The 18,545-nt window shown below is 45.6% G+C and overlaps 1 protein-coding gene across 1 annotated transcript in view; it reads left to right on the top strand.

The window, feature by feature from the left end:
* The first annotated feature begins 159 nt into the window (after positions 1 to 159).
* The window catches only part of VPS35 (VPS35 retromer complex component), a 36,604-nt gene continuing 18,218 nt past the window's right edge, over positions 160 to 18,545 (top strand). The window contains exons 1-6 of the mRNA XM_061593722.1: positions 160 to 285; positions 10,534 to 10,632; positions 11,703 to 11,799; positions 14,135 to 14,258; positions 15,641 to 15,823; positions 17,468 to 17,681. Coding sequence (XP_061449706.1) covers positions 283 to 285; positions 10,534 to 10,632; positions 11,703 to 11,799; positions 14,135 to 14,258; positions 15,641 to 15,823; positions 17,468 to 17,681 — 720 coding nt within the window. The 5' untranslated portion in view covers positions 160 to 282. The remainder of the gene's footprint in view (positions 286 to 10,533; positions 10,633 to 11,702; positions 11,800 to 14,134; positions 14,259 to 15,640; positions 15,824 to 17,467; positions 17,682 to 18,545) is intronic.

The raw sequence follows: 18,545 nt of genomic DNA, 5'->3' as shown, positions 1-18,545 counted from the left end.
GGAAAGGAAAGTGGAGAAGTAGATCATCAGGGAGGAAGAAAAGATGAGGTGGGCTCCGATTGGTATAGCGGAACGTCCGTCGCCGCCTGCGGAAGCCAGTCGCTACAGAGGATACGAATTTTCCCCAGCCGGCGGCCAATAAGGAGCGAGAGGAAGAAAGAGGCGGGTTTCTTTTGTCACATGACAGTGGTGGGAGAGGGTAGCTGAGCAGGCGCCTATCACAGCGGTAGGAGTGGGGGTTGCCGCAAGTGCTTCAGGGGTTGCAGTGGGCGACGCGCCACTATGGTGAGTTAAAAAAAGGGGGGTGATAGAAAGGAGTGGGAGCTGGATTTGACAAGCGGGCTGCCAGGTCACCTCCGCTGCAGCCCTTTCTATGGGACAAGGCTGTTGGCCTGGCTGCTCGTGGTGGTGGCGGCTGTTTTTAAATTAAATCTATTAATCCATGTTAACTAATCAATTCTATTTCTATGGGTGTCAATAAATGTACCTTGGATGGCTTGCAATCAAAGGAAACCTCCAAAGCTGGACTGCTGCAATGTGCTTTCTATGGGGCTGCCTCTTGAAGACAGCTTGCAAAGTTCTGATGGTGCAAAATGCAGCTGCCAGGATGCTAACCTGGAAGAAGGTCTGAATATGCAACAACCACTTTTGTGTTAGCTGTGCTGGCTGTCAGTGTGTTTGTGGGCCCAACTCGAATTTGCTAGGATTAACCTTTCAAGGCCCTAAATCAGCTTTTTCTTCCACCTCTGTTACAGTGTTCTGAACTATAATCCTCAGCCAGTGCAGCTGTGTGGACTTTGACTGATGGGAGTTGCAGTCCAAAACATCTGGAGGGCACCGTGTTGGGGGATGTGGCCTTAAATGGGATGGGAACATATTACCTTAAAGATTGCCTGCACCCCTGGGACACTGTCTGTAATCTTAGACTTGCATCTCAGGTTCTGCTTGTGTGTCTGCTGGTGAAATTGACTAGCCTGATGAGCACTCTGGAGGAGGCCTTGGTAGTGGTGGCTCAGCTTGGTGGTTGTAGAATGTAACAATGTTTGCTTGGCCCCTTCAGTTCTGGCACTCAAGAAGATCTTATTAGCTTTTTACTGTTGTCCTTCCTTAAAATAACACTGGTGACCTCATTCAGTATCTCATGGATTTGTTGGTATCCACCCAGTGCTTTATACTCTGCCTAAGGTTCTGTTATTTTTATTTCTCTCCACCGCTTTGGGAGTGCTTAGCCCTGAGAAGAGACTAATATGGGAGTTCTCAAACTGTGGTCTGTGAGCTTCATTCAGGTGGTCTACCCTGTGTCTGTAAAAATACAATTTAAAGTCATACAGATCCTAGAGCAGTGTATTCAGGCTATGGGCTGAAGGTATGTAAGGCCAGCTCCCTGCTGAAGCTAAGTAGGGTCAGGTCTGGTCAGTGCCTGGATGGGAGGCCGTCTGGGAACCATATGTAAGCCTCCTTGGGTTTCATGAAAAAGAAAGGCAGGGTATAAATGTAATAAATAAATAATAATAAATTACAACTGCTACAATAGGCAGCAAAATCACTGTGGGCTGCTAAACCCTTTAGCAGTTTTCAAGTGGGGTAAAATTTTGGGGGACCATTGGATTAATACATGACTGTCACTGGCATATAAATATTTAAAAATTCAATATCTAATAAACATTTTTATGCCATCCTTCATTGTATCAGATTCAGGACAGCCTAAAACAAAATTTGAAAAGCCATGATATAGACGTCTTTAATTAGTTAATGGTGCAACACAACCCTAAGTGTGTTCACTTGGAAAGTTCCATTGAGCTCAGTGGGGGTTTATTCTATGGGGGAAGTGTACTTAGAATTGCGCCCAAGAATTAACTAAATTAATTTAATTTAGCAGTTCAAGTTAAATTAATTTGAACTGCTAAATTAAAAGGCTTTTCTAATCAGGAAGCATCACATTCACATCCACTTCTAGAGGTTGTGCTTGGCTAACAAATACCTTTTTAGAAAAGGGAAGGAAAAAAGTAATCATCCCAGGTGTAGCTTCCTAGATGACTGAAGGTGCAAGCCTATGCATGCCTACTCAAAAGTAACGCCACATTCTTCAGTAGTCCTTATTCCCTAGTAAGTACAAACAACAAAGATTCTTGCGGCACCTTAAAAAATGAAGAAGTTTACCTTGGCATATGAGCTTTTGTAGACCACCGTTGCTATCATCAGCTGCATGAAGTATGATTTTCAGATGGCAGGTTGCACATACAGGGGAAGGATATGCAGAGGAGTGAGGTTTAACAGAAAAGAGATGGTAATGGCCACCAACTTGGATAGCTTTAAAGGATTAGACAAATTCATGGAGGATTAATTGTAGTGAGAAGACATGATTCACTAGAAAAGACAATAATGCTGGGAAAAACAGAAGGGAGTAGAAAAAGAGGAAGGCCAAACAAGAGATGAGTTGATTCCATAAAGGAAGCCACAGACTTGAACTTACAAGATCTGAACAGGGTGGTTCATGACAGATGCTCTTGGAGGTCACTGATTCATAGGGTCGCCATAAGTCGTAATCCACTTGAAGGCACACAACAACAACAACATTGGCATCTGGATAGCCACTCTGAAAACAGGATGTTGACCTAGATGGGTCAGTAGGCTGATCCAGCAGGTTGCTCTTATGTTCTTAAATGAAATGCAAAAAGAACAGATTGTGATGACTACGTAAAAGCAAGATCATTACAATAATCAGTGAAAAAGGCAACGTTGGTCAGGGGTGGCTAACCTATAGCCCTCCAGATGTTGCTGAGGTACTGTTCCCATCAGACCCAGCCAGCATGGCCAGTGGTCAGGGGTGATGGGAATTGTATCTCAGCAACATCGGGAGGACCACAAATTAGCCACCCCTGGAGTTGGTGATAACACAACATATCCTGACATTGGTGTGTTTTTTTTCAAATCCTATTCCTGCTTGACTTGGGAGTAAATGCCATTGGATTAGGTGGGAATGATTCTAGAGTAAACATGCTTAGGATCATGCATACCTGTGCATGCTTGCATGAATGAAGTTGCTAATGTGCAAGTAAATGTGTAGTTATTGTAAATGTGCTGCATATAAGCACATGTATGTTGTATAGGACTGCCATATGCGGTTGTATTCTTATGCACAGTTAGCTAGTCCTGTGTCTTATTTCAATGTACAGTTTTCCAAAGAGCTTTATCCAGATTATGTTGTGTCACTATAATGTATGCTACATCTGTGAATGGTGCAGGGGCTACCATGGTTATTTATTTATTGAATTTATATCCTGCCCTTCTTCCCTAAGGAGCCCAGAGAGGCAAAGGTTAGTGGAGTGAAGGGTTATGAATAGGCCCAGCTTTGCTTAATGTATTCCTGGAAGAAACTTGAGTCACTTGCCTGTTTGTGAAGTCACTCTCGCATTATAAATTTCTGTTTTCATTAGCTCTTCTCTTCCCTCCACTCCTTTCAGTACTTATCCATCTGGCAGATAATATGAACAATTTCTATCTCTGTATATCTGTCAGTGTCAAAAGGCGTGCGTTGACTTACGTGGCTCATTTTTAAACATTAGGGCAGGGATGCAGAACCTGTGGCCTTTCAGATGAAACTGAACTACAACTCAACATCATCTCGGATGATTGGCTCTGCTGTCTAGCATTGAAGGGAGTTGGGAACCCAGCAATGTCCGGAGTTCCAAAAGTTACCAGCCCTTACATTGCGGGCTCTGCATACATGGAAATTCCTTTGTATACAGATATAGGAATAACAAATGAATGAGATGAACAAATACGAAATCCAGGTTAATAGACAAGACTGAATATATGGGTCTGTGAGACAGCCATTCATGCAATGGAAGTGGTCAGGAGTTCTGTATGTATTGGAGCGTCTCATATGTGATTCCAGGCCTCGCTAGATGACAAATAGTGTTTTGCCAATAACCTTTCATCAGAGGTTGGGCATTTGAGTGGTCAAATATTTGAAAGTCATTAACCTTATCAGAACAATAAAAAAGCTACTTTGAGCAACATCAGGTTTGATACACATGCTAACTGCAAAAAACAAAATTTTACATAAGTTTGTGCAAACAAAGGAATTCCTCTAGTTTTTGAGTAGCTTTCCCACAAACATTATTTTCCTATGTTGGAAATTGCCCTTTTGTGAGCCGAAGAGACCTTCCTCTAGCATATGAGTAGCTGACGTGGTATTCTCCAGATGTTGTCGGACAACAACTCTCATCCCAGTGTTTGGATGTGCTGGTTGGGACTGATGGAACTTGTAGTCCAAAACATCTGGGGAGTGCCAGGTTGGGGGAAAGTCAGGGTTAGGCTTATTAAGGCTGTGTATGTATGGAAAGGCTGGATTTTAGGTAGATGGGTGGAGGTGGTGGACTGTAATGTATCTGCCATGGAGAAGCTTAAAGCTCTCAAATGATTTTCAGAACTATAGGGATAAATCTTCTTCCAAGGCTCTTATAGGAGCTAGCAGTTGAAATAGCAGGACCAAGAGCAATGATTAATTAGCCAGCTCATATATAATTAGAATTGCTGTTATGTAGTAATTTATATACTGTTTACATGCCAAAATGTCTTCTAAGCAATTTACAAGTATAAAATCCATACATAATTAAAAAACACAATGAAGCAATTACATCAAACAATTAAAAGCATTCCTAATTTACAATGAAACAAGCTAGTTAAAATACATAATGATTAAAACAAGAGTTGTCTTGCTGGCTGTTAGGAACTTTATTGGTGGTCTGTCTCCAGGTGCCTCCACCATTAGAGGTAAAGTGGGTGGCATCGAGCAACAAGACCGCCTCACCTGTGGAATCCATTCCCCATGCCTGTTTGAACCAGCCTACTTTAGTTTCCTTTTTATAAGAATTTATACTCTGCCCTTCCATAAAAATGTCCAGGTTGGCTTCCAACATTTGAAAACACAATAAAACAAATTGCTTTAATGGCCTTTAGGCTTTAGCTACAAACACTTGTGTTTATGGGGGGCTTTCAGAGACCTTTACATTTTTAAGTTGGGTGACATCCTTTGCTAACCTGGTGCTCTTCATATGTTTTGAGTGCCAACTTCCATCAGCCCCAGCACATTCGTAGTGGAGGGCACTATGTTGGTGAAGCCCGGGCTAGAATATTTAGGATATCTAAGCTGCAGTTCTGTGATCACTTACCTGGGAGTAAGTCCCATTGAATTAAATGGGTTTTGCTTTTGAGTAGATGTGTATAGGCTTGCCCTGTCTCTGCTGTGTATGGTTCTGTTGAGTGTTTTGTGATGCATTTTACATTGTCAGGCCATCTTGATAATATGTATTAAATCAGGGGTTCCCAAACTGTGGTCCACGGACCACTGGTTGTCTCCAAGCTTCATTCAGGTGGTCAGTGGTGGGTCTGTAAAAATTTAGTTAAAAATCATACAACATCTAGCAGCGTGCATTACAGTTGGTGCAACGGAGGTACAAATCATTAAGTGGTCCACCAAAACCCTCAGCAATTTTCAAGTGGTCTGTTTGGGGAAAAAACGTTTGGGAATGACTGTGTTAAATGATACAGATTTTAGATTAAAAAAAGAGTGTTGGGCCGTCTGGAGGGCCAAAGGTCCCCCTCTCCTGCTCTAAAACATACATTCTTTCTACACGACAAGACATGCAGTTCAGCTTGAATTTTGGTCAAGTGTTCAGTGTGGCACACGGGGGGAAAAAATCTAAAACGTCATGCGTATCAGCACATCATTAAACAGAAACAGGAAAACAGTTGCAAGATCATAGATTCATAGAGTTGGAAGGGGCCTACAAGGCCATCGAGTCCAACCCCCTGCTCAATGCAGGAATCGAAATCAAAGCATTCCCAACAGGTGGCTGTCCAGCTGCCTCTTGAATGCCTCTAGTGTCGGAGAGCCCACTACCTCTCTAGGTAATCAGTTCCATTGTCGTATGGCTCTAACAGTTAGGAAGCTTTTCCTGATGTCCAGTCGAAATCTGGCTTCCTGCAACTTGAGCCCATTATTCCGTGTCCTGCACTCTGGGATGATCGAGAAGAGATCCCGGCCCTCCTCTGTGTGACAACCTTTCATGTACTTGAAGAGTGCTATCATATCTTTCCTCAGTCTTCTCTTCTCCAGGCTAAACATGCACAGTTCTTTCAGTCTCTCCTCATAGAGGTTTGTCCCCTGATCTTTGTTGCAAAGTCCTTTTCAAACCCTACTTTCTTGTGCTGCCTTAGAACAAAATCCTACGTGTTGACGCTGTGCGGGGCCTTATTTACTTATTGTGAAGTTTTTATACCCTGCCACTGAATCAGGTGATCCTCAAGGTAGCTTACATTTACATTGGATTGCATCAGTGCACAGCAAATACGGATTCCCCACCTGCAACCCCACAACCTTCAGTTCTTTGGGCAATGGATGGGGCGGGACTGTACTTCCTTGCAGGCTTGAGTCCCAGGACAACTGGCAATGGGAGGCGAGTGCTCTTTCTGGCAGAGAACGGGAGGGAGCTCCCTGCAGCTGATCGCTCTCTGGCTGATGGATGGAGGGCCAGGTTGGTCTCTCCCTTGCTGGGATGCTCTTCCTGGGAGGAAAGGCAGCAGTGACCCTTAGTCCTCTCTCTGGCTAGTGTAGCTGTAACTTATGGCAGAGCATGTGTCTTGCATGCAGAAGGTTCTGAGTTCAATCCCTGACATCTCCAGGTAGGGTTGGGAGAGACTCCCTATTTGAAACCTTGGAAAATTGCTGCTAGTCAGAGTAGACAATGCTGAGCTAGATGGACCAATGGGCTGACTGTAAGGCAGCTTCCTGCGTTCCCATGGATGGAGCCAGAATGTGCGTTCTCCTTTAGATCTGTGCTCCCAAGTCTTTGCTGCGCCTTGTGTCTGGTTATCTTCTGTAGAATTCTACTCTTGGACAGCTAAGCGTAGCATCCTGCATCGTTGACCGACAGCAGTGTTGGTCCCGCAAGAAACTATCATTATATTCCTTCCCACAATGGATAATTAACGTGTGGAATTTGCTGCGCCAAGATGTATTTATTGAAAGAGCACTTCTGTACCACTTAATATGTCAGATATCTCTTAAGCAGTGTATAGCAAATTAAAAAACACAAATATTACAAAAATACATAAATTACTAAAAGCAGCAATAACAAAATGCAGTGAAGCATTCAAGCAGTAAAAAAACACACAGAAGACAGAGTCTGGTTTTAACTACTGGGAAAAGCCTAGCGCCAAAAAGGTGTGTCTTCAAATGATGATAGAAGCAGGTGACAGATGGTGATGATAGAGGCAGCATCTTACGATGCAGTGTTGGGTGCTTGGATGATCAGATACAGAGGCCACATTCATGCTGTATATTGATTTTCCACTTGAAACAGTCCTGGCTTCCCCCAAAGAATCCTGGGAAGGGTTGTTTGTGAAGGGTGCTGAGAGTTGTTAGGAGACCCATTCCCCCCATAGAGCTACAGTTTCTTGAGTGGTTTAGCAATCAATCTCTCTGCCCTGAGAACTCTGGCAATTGTAGCTTTGTGAGGGGAATAGGGGTCTCCTAACAACTCTCAGCATCCTTCACAACCTACACTTCCAAGAATTCTTTGGGGGAAGCCATGACTGTTTCAGGTGGAATAACAATGGAAAAAATGTCCAGTGTGAATGCAGCCAGAGATTGACGAGGATCTTGAACCTTTCATAACTGGGCATGGAGAAGCTGAAACCTTTCAGGAACACAGGAAATTGCCTCATTGTTGTGAGCCCTGCTGGAGGGGGGTGGACCGATGAGAACGAAGCGGAGGAGGACTTAGAGTGGGATATTCGAGCTGGTGAGGGGCTGAGCGGGGAGTGGAATTCAAGGCGCCCCAGCTCTGGACTTTGACAGCTCAAGCCCCGCAGCTCCTGATTAGGGTTGCCAGGTTCAGGGCTTTTAAAGATACAGAAGACCTCTTGGTTGCCAGGCCCGGCCTCCAAGAGGCCTTCTGTATCTTTAAAAGTTGTGCAGGGGGAAGGAAGAATTCCACCTTGTGTTTTTTCCCATTACAGTGTTGCAAGAACACCTGCACTTGGCTGACTTTCTCTTCTCCTGAAGATACAGGATCAGTCTCAGGCCCTGATCCTGGCAACCCTACTCTGGATCCCCCTGTGGAGAGTCAACCTGACCAGCCAGTTGTTTCCCAGGCTGATGCTTCCCCTCTCCCTGCGCCTGCGTTGCTCACAGGCAGCCCTCCTCCCTCTGACAGGGGCTCCGCCTTTGCCTCGTGCAAGGAGGAGACAGCAGCGGGAGAGTCAACAGGCACAGTTGGGGCAGAGTCTTTGCCTGCGCACATGCTCCCAACAGTGATAGTTAGCACACGTAAGCAGGGTGCCTGCCCAGCCTTACTTAAGCCAAGTTGGGGGGGGGGGAGTAGTTGCTGAGTCAACATCTTAGTGCAGCAAAGTCGTGCCTAGTTAGTCCTAGAGAGATGCTGAGTTCTGAGTAAGCCATAGGTAGATTCATGAAGCGCACTGAGCTGAAACTGTCTCTTGCTTCAATAAAAGAAAAAAACATAGCTGTGTCTGAGTTCTTCTAGTTCAGGCAGGAAACTTGTAATGAGTCAGACGGTTGGACCCTCCAGGGCAGGTTACAACAATGTAACCTTCATTTATAAAAGCAGATAGCTGTTACAATTATAAAACAAATAAAACCATTCCAAATGGAAAAGAATAGCATTTACTAGAGCTGTGCACCCCCCACCCTCCAATCTGGCATTTGTATCCAGGACGATGTGGGACTGACCTGGACTTGGTTCCAGGGACCAGCCCTAATGTTTAGTTAGAGTTTTAAACCCTAGTTAAACATGCAGTCAAGGAAGGGGAAGGCGAGAGGAGGAGATGCTGTATTCCATCCTACTGGGTACCACTTTGCCAGCATAGACCCCTGCAGAGAGCAGGATTAAACTCTCCGTTCCCTAGCTGATGAGCAGAGTGTTTAATCCTGCCTGGTGCTGCTGCACGAGCACATTCCTTGCAGGGAAGCAGACCCTGCTGAATCTGCCGGCCTCTCCTTCTCCCCCAGCTCCTCCATCAGTCTGGGTGGGCTGATCCGATCTGGGGCAATCCGGTGCACGGCCTTAGTATCTAACCATGTGACAATATTTATTTATTTAAGTGATTTCTTCCCTGCCTTTCTCCACAAGGTCCCAAGGTAGGTTGCAACCATATAACCACACAGTATTAAAAATCCAGTAAGACAATTTAAAACAAGCCAAGGGATGTACATCGAACCATGGAGGTAAATGGATCCTGCGTCTTCAGAGGTGGCATGCTAGTGAAACTAAGTTGTTAGAGAGCAATAACAAGAAAAGGCTTCCTAGAAACCTACAAAAGAGGCCTTGAAGGCACCTGATTAGCTACTGGGGAAATCGCAGTGATGGACTAGATGAAACTTCGGTTGATCCAGCAGCTCTGCTCTTACATTCTTACAAGGAGCACCTGGATGTGCACATACAACCCCAGTGTTGAGGGAACTGCATTGGCTGCCGATCACCTATCGGGCCATGTTCAAGGTCTTGTTGTTAATATAGGAAGCCCTGAACAACTTGGGACTAGGTTACTTGAAAGACCACCAGCCCCTGTATAGACCTGTAAGATACTGGCTGGCAGCAGCTGTCCAGGATTTCAGGCATGAATCTCCCAGCCCTGCCTGGAGATGCCAGGGATTGAACCTGGGGCACCAGGCAGGATTGAACCTGGGGCACCAGGCAGGATTGAATGGTCTTCTCATCAGCTAGTGAATGGAGGGTTCAGTTCTGCTCTCTGCAGGGGTCTATGTTGGCAAAGCCACACCCAGATCAGTGGTTCCCATACTTCCCCCCCAACCATTTAAAAATAGCTGATGGTGTTAGCGGACCACTTAATGACCCTTTTGCTTGTTGAAGCAGTTGTTATGCACTGTGCTAGGTGCTGTATGCTTTTTAGTTGTATATTTATTGCAACTTTTATATTTTATATATGGTATCCCACAGAATTCGAAGTGTGATACAGTAAAATGCAATAGAAGATATACAAGAAGCAATAAAAATAGCATTAAAATCAATATGAATATTTAACACAGATATACCACAGACCACCTGAATGAAGCTCACAGACCACAGTTTGGGAATCCCTGGCTAAGATCATCTGGGGGAATTCTGCTCATGGCACATCGCCCTACACAATATCATGGGACAGTGACCTGAAAGCAATCATTTTCTGCTCTTGCCCTGCTCTGCCCCCCCACCATATGCCAATCAGCAACCATCAGTTGCTTCAAACGTCTTGCGAAGACTTCTCTTTTTGCCCGTAAGAGTGGGCCCCGCGTGTCTGAATCCCCTGAATCTTTTTAATTTGCTTTTACATGTTTCTTCGTTGTTGTTTTCTTGGTTTTGGGTTGTATGTTTGATTTAATGAATATCGTTTTTATATTGTGCATCGTGTACCTTGCTTAGAGATTTTTGAAACATTGGGTGGTTTAGAAATGCTTTTGAATAAAGCGAATAATTGCCTGTTTCCTTTACCTCCTGTTTCTAGCCGACTACACAGCAGTCTCCTCAAGATGAGCAAGAGAAGCTCCTGGATGAAGCCATTCAGGCTGTTAAGGTCCAATCCTTCCAGATGAAGCGGTGCTTGGTAAGGACTGCGGGGCTTGGTTCATGTTCCCTCTCTAAATATTAGTTGTAAAGTCAGTAGGTTTTGCCCCTCAGTAAAACAGCCAGAATTGGATGTGTTGGGCTGATTAAAATATGCAAGTATTTTCTTGATCTTGACCAAGCTTAGCTTCTAGAGTAGCTTTTCCCAACCTTGTGCCCCCCAGATATGGTTGGACTCCAGCTCCCATCAGCCTTAGCCAGCATGGCCAATGACCAGAGATGATGGGAGTTGTGCCCTCCAGATGTTGTTGAACTATGGTTCCATCTGCACTACGCATTTAAAGCACTATCATACCACATGAGGCTGCAATCCAATACACACTTACTTGGGAGTAAGTCCCATTGAACCCAGTGGAGGTTACTTCTGAGTAGACATGTATTGGATTGCAGCCTTAAAGAGTCACAGCTTCCTGCAAAGGATCCTGGGCTCTGTAGTTTGTGAAAGGTGCTGAGAGTTGCTAGGAGACCCTTATTCCCCTCACAGAGCTACAGTTCCCAGAGTAACAATCAATCCCTTTTCCCAAGGAACTCTGGGAATTGTAGCTCTGTGATCGGCCAAGGAGACCCTGCCGGGATCCCATTGTCACCAGGAAATGTAGAAGAGCGAGTTTACATCACAGGACTGCAGCTCTGGAATTCTCTCTCCAATGAGGCCTACGAATATGCATCTCTGACTGTTTTTAAGTATCAAAGCAAATTTTTACTCTGCCAGGTGCCTTAATTCCTTAATTCCTGATGGGTATTGTCTTTTCAGTTGCTGCAGGTTTATGTGGGTTTTGTGTTTAATTTTTTTAAGAAAAATCTTATTGCTGTAAAACTGCCTTTGGAAGCCTGTTCAAAACAGTGGCCTAGACGTTTTATCAATATATTGGGATGTGCCTGTGAGTGGGCAGACTGCTCCTTTTAAAAACACAAACACCTCCAAATCATGAGATCTTGTTGAAAGCTGCTATCTACACAATTCTGTACATTGCTTCTATGTGGGGGGCCTGGTTGTGAAAAGTAACACAACCAGCAAGCTTATTCTTATGTGCTTACTTTTTTTGGTAGGACAAAAACAAGCTAATGGATGCCCTCAAACATGCCTCTAACATGCTTGGTGAACTACGGACTTCGATGCTTTCCCCAAAGAGCTATTATGAACTCTGTATCCTCTTAAGACCAACCTTGCTGTTAGGTGATTCCAGTTAGCTGTCCCTGAAACCTCTTTTGCGGGCTGGGGCAGATGGCATTTGAACAACAACTGCAGATGGAAAGACCATTCATAGAACTGTGTGTCTGTGTCTTGCACGCCATTTAGTCTAGCCCCCTTAGAGAAGTGCACAGGAAAAAAAAAAGAAAAATGGGTGGAAAAACCCCAGCTAAGCTGCTTGTGGGGGCAAACAATTGCTTACGTATAATAACTTGCTTGCGAGGCTTGCAGTGGCTGCCAATTTGCTTCCAGGCCAATTGATTTTGGTACAGGGAATGTATCCTGTGTTAGTCATTCTCAGAGCAGATCCATTGAGATGGATGAACATGACTCAGGTCCACTCATTTAAATGGGTCTCCTCTAAGTTCTCTGAGTAGAACTTACTTTGATACAAATCCAACTTCCGTGGGGAAACTGCCTTATTCCTGATATAACCAGTGAGTCACTGCATTCTGTAGGAGAGTTTCTCCTTCAAGTCCCTAAAATATCAGAAGCCCTATCTGCAGGAACTTGGAGGAGGGCTGTCAGGGTGGCCGCTCCTGTGCTGTGGAACAAGCATTCCTGTTGAGATATGACAGGTGCCTGCTATCTGGACTTCCCGGAAACAATTGAGGACATTTTTGTTTTGACAAACTGGATGAAAAGATCTCTGACTTCAATGTTCATTTTGTATTGTTTCGAAAGCTATCTTCAGTTGTTTTAGTCCTGTTGCTGAAAACGATTTTAGGTGTTTTTGTGATATGTTTGTAAATCCCATTGACCCACATGTAAGGTGAGTCATAAATTCATGAATATAAATGAATAAATATCTTCTTCCTCCCAGAAGATCCCAAGGCAGCAAATGCAAACGTGGTAAACAGAATAACATTAAAAATAATATGAACACATATTTAAAACCTTTAAAAATATTTAAGAACACCCAAAAAACATGTAAAAACAGTCAAATAGCCTCACAGCTAATAATGTCACGGGTGCCAAGAAGATCATCTTTTATCCATCAAATGCCTGGGTAAACAGGATTGCTTGTTAAGGCCACATCCACGCTATACATTTAAAGCACCAAGGTACTGCTTTAAACAGCCGCGGCTTCTCCCAGAGAATCCTGAGAACTGTTGTTTGTTAAGGGTTCCGAGAGTTGTTGGGAGACTCCTGTTGCTCTCATGGAGCTACAGTTCGCAGAGTTTGCTGGGAGGAGGGATTGACTGTTAGATCTCTAGAGCAGGGGTGGGTAAACCTCTGGCCAGGCGGCCGAATGCGCCTCCTCCAGGCCTTTGGTTACACCCCTCAGCGGCCCCAGTCTGTGCCCTCCTGAGTCTTTTGCTGGGTTGGAAGACCCTGAGCTGTGACAGTGCCTCTTGCTTGTCCGGATGGAGGATAGAGAAATGGGTATGGGTGTCTGTTTTTAAAAAGAGCCCTTTGACTTTACCTGTACAGAGGTAGAGCCGTGCTTATTGCTCCACCCACTTTTGCCTCTGGCCCAGCCCACACCGGCTTGCAGCCTCTGGAAGGTTGCCCAGGAGGAAAGACAGCCCCAGGATTGAAAAAGCTTCCCTGCTCCTGCTCTGGAGCAAGAATCTTGTATCAGTGCTGATGCTGATAGAAGAGCAAGACTCTCTTGACAGTGATACTCCTAGCCTGGGCTATAGCTTTGCGTGCTTTGGTACCCAAGGCATAAAGGGCGATTGGCGAAGGAGCACCCAGTATGCTTGTGTGTACACAGCTCGGTAGTCTTTTTGAACCCTTGCACTGGCACTCTGTTCCGGGGAAGGGCCGTAGTTCAGAGGGTGGAGCACCTGCCTTGCATGCAGAAGGTCCCAGCTTCAGTCCTCACTGGCATCTCTAGGTAGGGCTGGGAGAAACCCCTGCCTGAAACCCTGGAGAGCTGCTGCCTGTCAACACTGAGCTGGACAGACCAGTGGTCTTCAGCATAAGGCAGCTTCCTATATTTCTCTGTTTGTTTGTGGGTGCTGCTGGCACAGAGCTGCTGCCCCAAAGTTGGGCCTGGCACATGCTGCGCTGCCCCCCCCCCCCGAATGGTGGCATCTCTCGGCAGGGCTGATTTCGGAGTCTGCCCCTCTCCCTCCTGCCTCGCTTTCTCTGCTTTGCAGGCATGATCCTTTTTGTCCTCTGAAACGTCAGCTGCTTTCTCTCCCGCTGTTCCCATCATCCGCTTTAGATTCTGAGCTCTTCTGGGGCTATTGATTTCCTCTCGGTATTGCTGGGTAATAGCGTGCGCACACCAGGCACCTCTTCTCTTCTGCTAGTCTTAATCCTTAATCACAAGGAAAAGATATGGCTATTTCTGATGAGCTGCACTACCTGGAGGTGTACCTGACGGATGAATTTGCCAAGGGAAGGAAAGTGGCAGACCTTTATGAACTGGTGCAGTATGCCGGAAACATCATTCCGCGGCTGTAAGTAAATCGGAATCTAGGGTGCAAATCTTTGGCTCTGGAACAGTTAATCTAATTTCTGCAACTGCACTTAAGTTTTTTTTCATAGAAGACAGCATTGTTCTGTTAGGTTAGCCTTACTTTGAGCAGCTTACTTTGATCTCCAGTGGCCTCATTCTGATGAGCATAGCTAAGTCTAGTAAGCTGATATATGAACAGGCCAATAGAGGGCACAGGGTAGTAAGAGGTCTGCTGCATTAAAACCCATAATAAGTGGGAAAAGCAAAAAATTTCATGAGAATATACCAAGTTCTAGAGCCGGAATGGGGAGCCTGCAGGCCTCCAGATATTGTTGGACTCCAACTCCCATGAGCCCAAGCCAGCATGGCCAGAGGTCAGAGATGATGGGAGTTGTAGTCTAGCAACATCTGGAGAAGCACAGGTCCACCTTCCCTGTTCTAAGGCCTGATTGACACAGGACGTGGCTGTTTCCAAAGTGTGTATGCTGATAGCCCTGAGACTTCATCTTCATACAACATTTATAGCTTGGCTTGTGCCTTTGGTGTTTTTCACCTGCCTTCTTTGTTTAGAATCCTGACTTAGGGAGAAAGCTTGAGATATTTGCAAGTGAATGAAATCTGCACATTCCTAGGAGACTGTGTGTGTGTTTAGTATTTCTTTTGAGGAGATTGAGTCAGGAAGAAAATGAAGGAGGAGGAAGAGGAGGACCTAGCTAAGTTTTAATTGTCAGTTCATTGAAATTTCAGGTTGTGTAGTGGTTAGAGTGTTGGACTACGACCTGGGAGACCAGGGTTTGAATCCCCACACAGCCATGAAGCTCACTGGATGATCTTGGGCCAGTCACTGCCTCTCAACCTCAGAGGAAGGCAATAGTAAACCCCCTCTGAATACCGCTTACCATGAAAACCCTATTCATAGGGTCGTCATAAGTCGGGATCAACTTGAAGGCAGTCCATTTCTATTTCAGAGAAAGGGTTACAAGAGTCTTTAAAAGAGATCTATTATTATTGTTATGACACACTTACCATGACCTTCCACCATTGAGCTCAGGATGGTAAGTGTGGTTTTCTTCCACCTGCAAGTGCCATCCTAGCAACAGCCCTGTAAGGTAAGTTAGGTTTATGGAGAGTGACCATCCAGCAAGCTTCATGGCTTAGTTGGGGTTTGAACCTGGCTCTTTCTGGTCCTAATCTGGCACTCTAACCAGAGGTAGCCAAGGACCAAATTCTATAGGGGATGAGACTACCCACCTGTCAGTCACCTGATGTTACAGTAACATCAAGTGCAAAGTTCTTTGAAGTTTCAAAGCTAGGATTCACAGGCTTTCACTTTTTCTTAAATATTTTAATGTGTGCACTCTCTCTTTCTCCCTCCCCCACCAGCTATTTACTGATAACAGTTGGGGTTGTCTACGTGAAGTCCTTCCCTCAGTCCAGGAAGGATATCTTAAAAGACTTGGTGGAAATGTGTCGTGGTGTTCAGCATCCTCTGAGAGGCTTGTTTCTTCGCAACTACCTCCTTCAGTGCACGCGGAACATCTTGCCTGATGACGGAGAGCAGACAGAGTAAGTAAGGGGTGGAAGTGGAGCTTTCATAAGTGGGAAGTATGTTGCGCGTGTTGGGTGGCAAAAACGTTGACGCAGAGCTGCCTGGTCTCTGGGCAGGAAGGCAGTGGCACCCTTGCTGAGGCAGAGGTGCTAGGTGAGAGATCACCTATCGACCCCGGGGATGCTGCCTTCAGAGATCACAGTAAGAACCCTAGGGCTCAAGGCAGCAATCCTTAGATCTCTCACCTAAAAAGGAAGGTGGAGTGTAGATAAATTGGAGGAGTTCCATTAGGACTTGCCACTTTTACTTTAGATTGTATTGAATGGCCACCAAGTTGGATGCCTTTAAAAGAGGATTGCAGAGATTTGTGGAGGATAAAGGCTCTGTTCACTCTCAGAGACAGTGGGTTGTATTCAACTAAGTCCTACTTGGAATAGACCCACTTAAAGGAATTAACCAAAGTTAGTCATGTCTATTAACTTCAAGTGGGTCTACTCTGAGTAGGACTAGCGTTGAATGCCGCCGTATCCAAGATGCTGGGAATCGCAAGTAGGCGAGAGTGCTGTTGCACCATGTCCTGCTTATGGGCTTCCCACAGGTATCTGATTGGCCACTGTGGGAACAGGAGGATAGACTAGATCGGCCCTTTGGGCTGACCCAGCAGGGCTCTTCTGATGATCTTACGTGGTGGTTGGGCTTGCTGGGAGACACTTGGCAGGGGAGGGGCGCAGCTTGGCCCTCCACACAGGGCAGTCCACCAGTAATGCAAGTTGCTTCCCAGGAAGCTAAACGTTTTTAAGTCAGAAGTTCTGCAGTTTTTCTTAGCCTACACCTCTGTTCTAAAGGCACAAAAGAGCTTCGCCCTCCAGAGTGTAATTATGAGCCGATCCATATATATTGCAAGGGTGGGAAACCTCAGGCTTGGGGGTCCAAATGCACCTCTCCAGGCTTCCCTGTCTGGCCCTTGAGACTCTGCTCAGGTCACACCCCTCGCTTGCCCTGCTCTTCACCTTCTGTTAGCATTTTCCCCGGCTGGAACTTTGATAATGCCTTTTGTTCGCCTGGATGGAGGATAGAGGGGTGTGTGAGAGTATGTGTAGAAACACGCCTACAGGGCAAAAGTTCAGTTTGAAAAAAATGAACTTTGCACATTCATTGTTCCGCCCACTTTTGCCTCCGGCCTCACCCACAACTGTTGTGTGGCCCTCGGAAGGTTTCCCAGGAGGGAATATGGCCCTGTGGCTGGAAAAAGGTTCCCTGCCCCAGTATATTGTCATGGACAAAAATCTCGTTAGGTGAGCAGTCTAAGTGGAGCAATGAGGGAAGAGTTGCATTGCACCCAGGAGTGCAGCTCTCCATACATGAAAAGGACAATCGCATCGCATTTTGTTTGGAAGAGACACAAGTGAAATGTTCTGGTGTGCAGCTTTCCCCCTAACCTGGCACTAGTATTTTAAAACAGTTGATTCCCAGCAGATGTTTAAGTTGAGTCATGGGTTCTTCAAGCTGCAGAGCTTTAGCCCAAAGAGAGCTGTTCTTAATGAAGATCCTTCTTCATGGTCCAAAGGGCATGCTGTTTGTTTTTTTAAAACGGATTTGATATGGATCCTGAAAACAAATCCTTGTGTCAGAAGTGTACATTCGCTGTCTTGCATTTTCAGTGAAGAAATGACCGGGGACATCAGCGATTCCATGGACTTTGTGCTGCTGAACTTTGCCGAGATGAACAAGCTTTGGGTGCGAATGCAGCACCAGGGACACAGTCGTGACCGAGAGAAGAGGGAGCGGGAGAGGCAGGAGCTGAGGATCCTGGTGGGAACTAACTTGGTTCGGCTTAGTCAGCTGGAAGGCGTCAACGTAGAGAGATACAAGCAGGTGAGATGGCTTCTTGGCTCTGCTTTCCTCCATATCTGCCAAATGAAATTGGTTACTTGTAGCTTCCTACAATCGCCGTAGTAGTACTTGTCAGTTTGTTAGTCGCTTAACACGTGGCAGTCTCTAGGTGACTAATGTTCAAGTTTAAAAAGATACAAAAAAGTGTTAAAAACAAGTGCCATCAACATTTATTTAACAACAAAACAATACCAGAAACAACACCAGCCCCCACAGGAACAAACATTTCAGCAACCCAGAGCGACACTGACTTAAAGCCTTGATGCAGCTGGATCGGATTCCATCAAATGCCTTGGGAGAATATGAAAGTCTTAACCTGATGTTGATAGAAGCAGCTGTTGGCATTGGGTAGGCCTCGCTTGGGAGAGGATTCCACAGGCAAGAGAGGGACCACGACTGAAAATACTTGTTGCCCTTGTTGCTACGTTGCAAGTCTCTCTTGGAGAGGAGGGTCTTGGGGTTTGGCAGATTCATGCTGGGAGAAGCGTTTAGGTGGGAAACAGATTTTAGAGACTGGTGCAAGCATATAAGCTTGCACAGGGCATGGAAATGGACTACCTTCAAGTCGATCCTGACTTATGGCTACCCTATGAATAGGGTTTTCATGGTAAGCGGTATTCAGACAGGGTTTACCATTGCCTTCCTCTGAGGCTAGTCCTCCCCAGCTGGCTAGGGCCTGCTCAGCTTGCCACAGCTGCACAAGCCAGCCCCTTCCTTGTCCGCAACTGCCAGCTGGGGGGCAACTGGGCTCCTTGGGACTATGCAGCTTGCCCACGGCTGCACAGGTGGCAGGGCACGTAACCCCTGAGCCACCCACTGTGGGAGTGATCTTTAGCTGGCCCTTGA

Source organism: Rhineura floridana, chromosome 13, assembly GCF_030035675.1.
Source record: "Rhineura floridana isolate rRhiFlo1 chromosome 13, rRhiFlo1.hap2, whole genome shotgun sequence".
NCBI lineage: Eukaryota > Metazoa > Chordata > Lepidosauria > Squamata > Rhineuridae > Rhineura > Rhineura floridana.
Note: the sequence above shows the minus strand (reverse complement) of the source record. Positions and strands in the feature narration are given on the sequence as shown.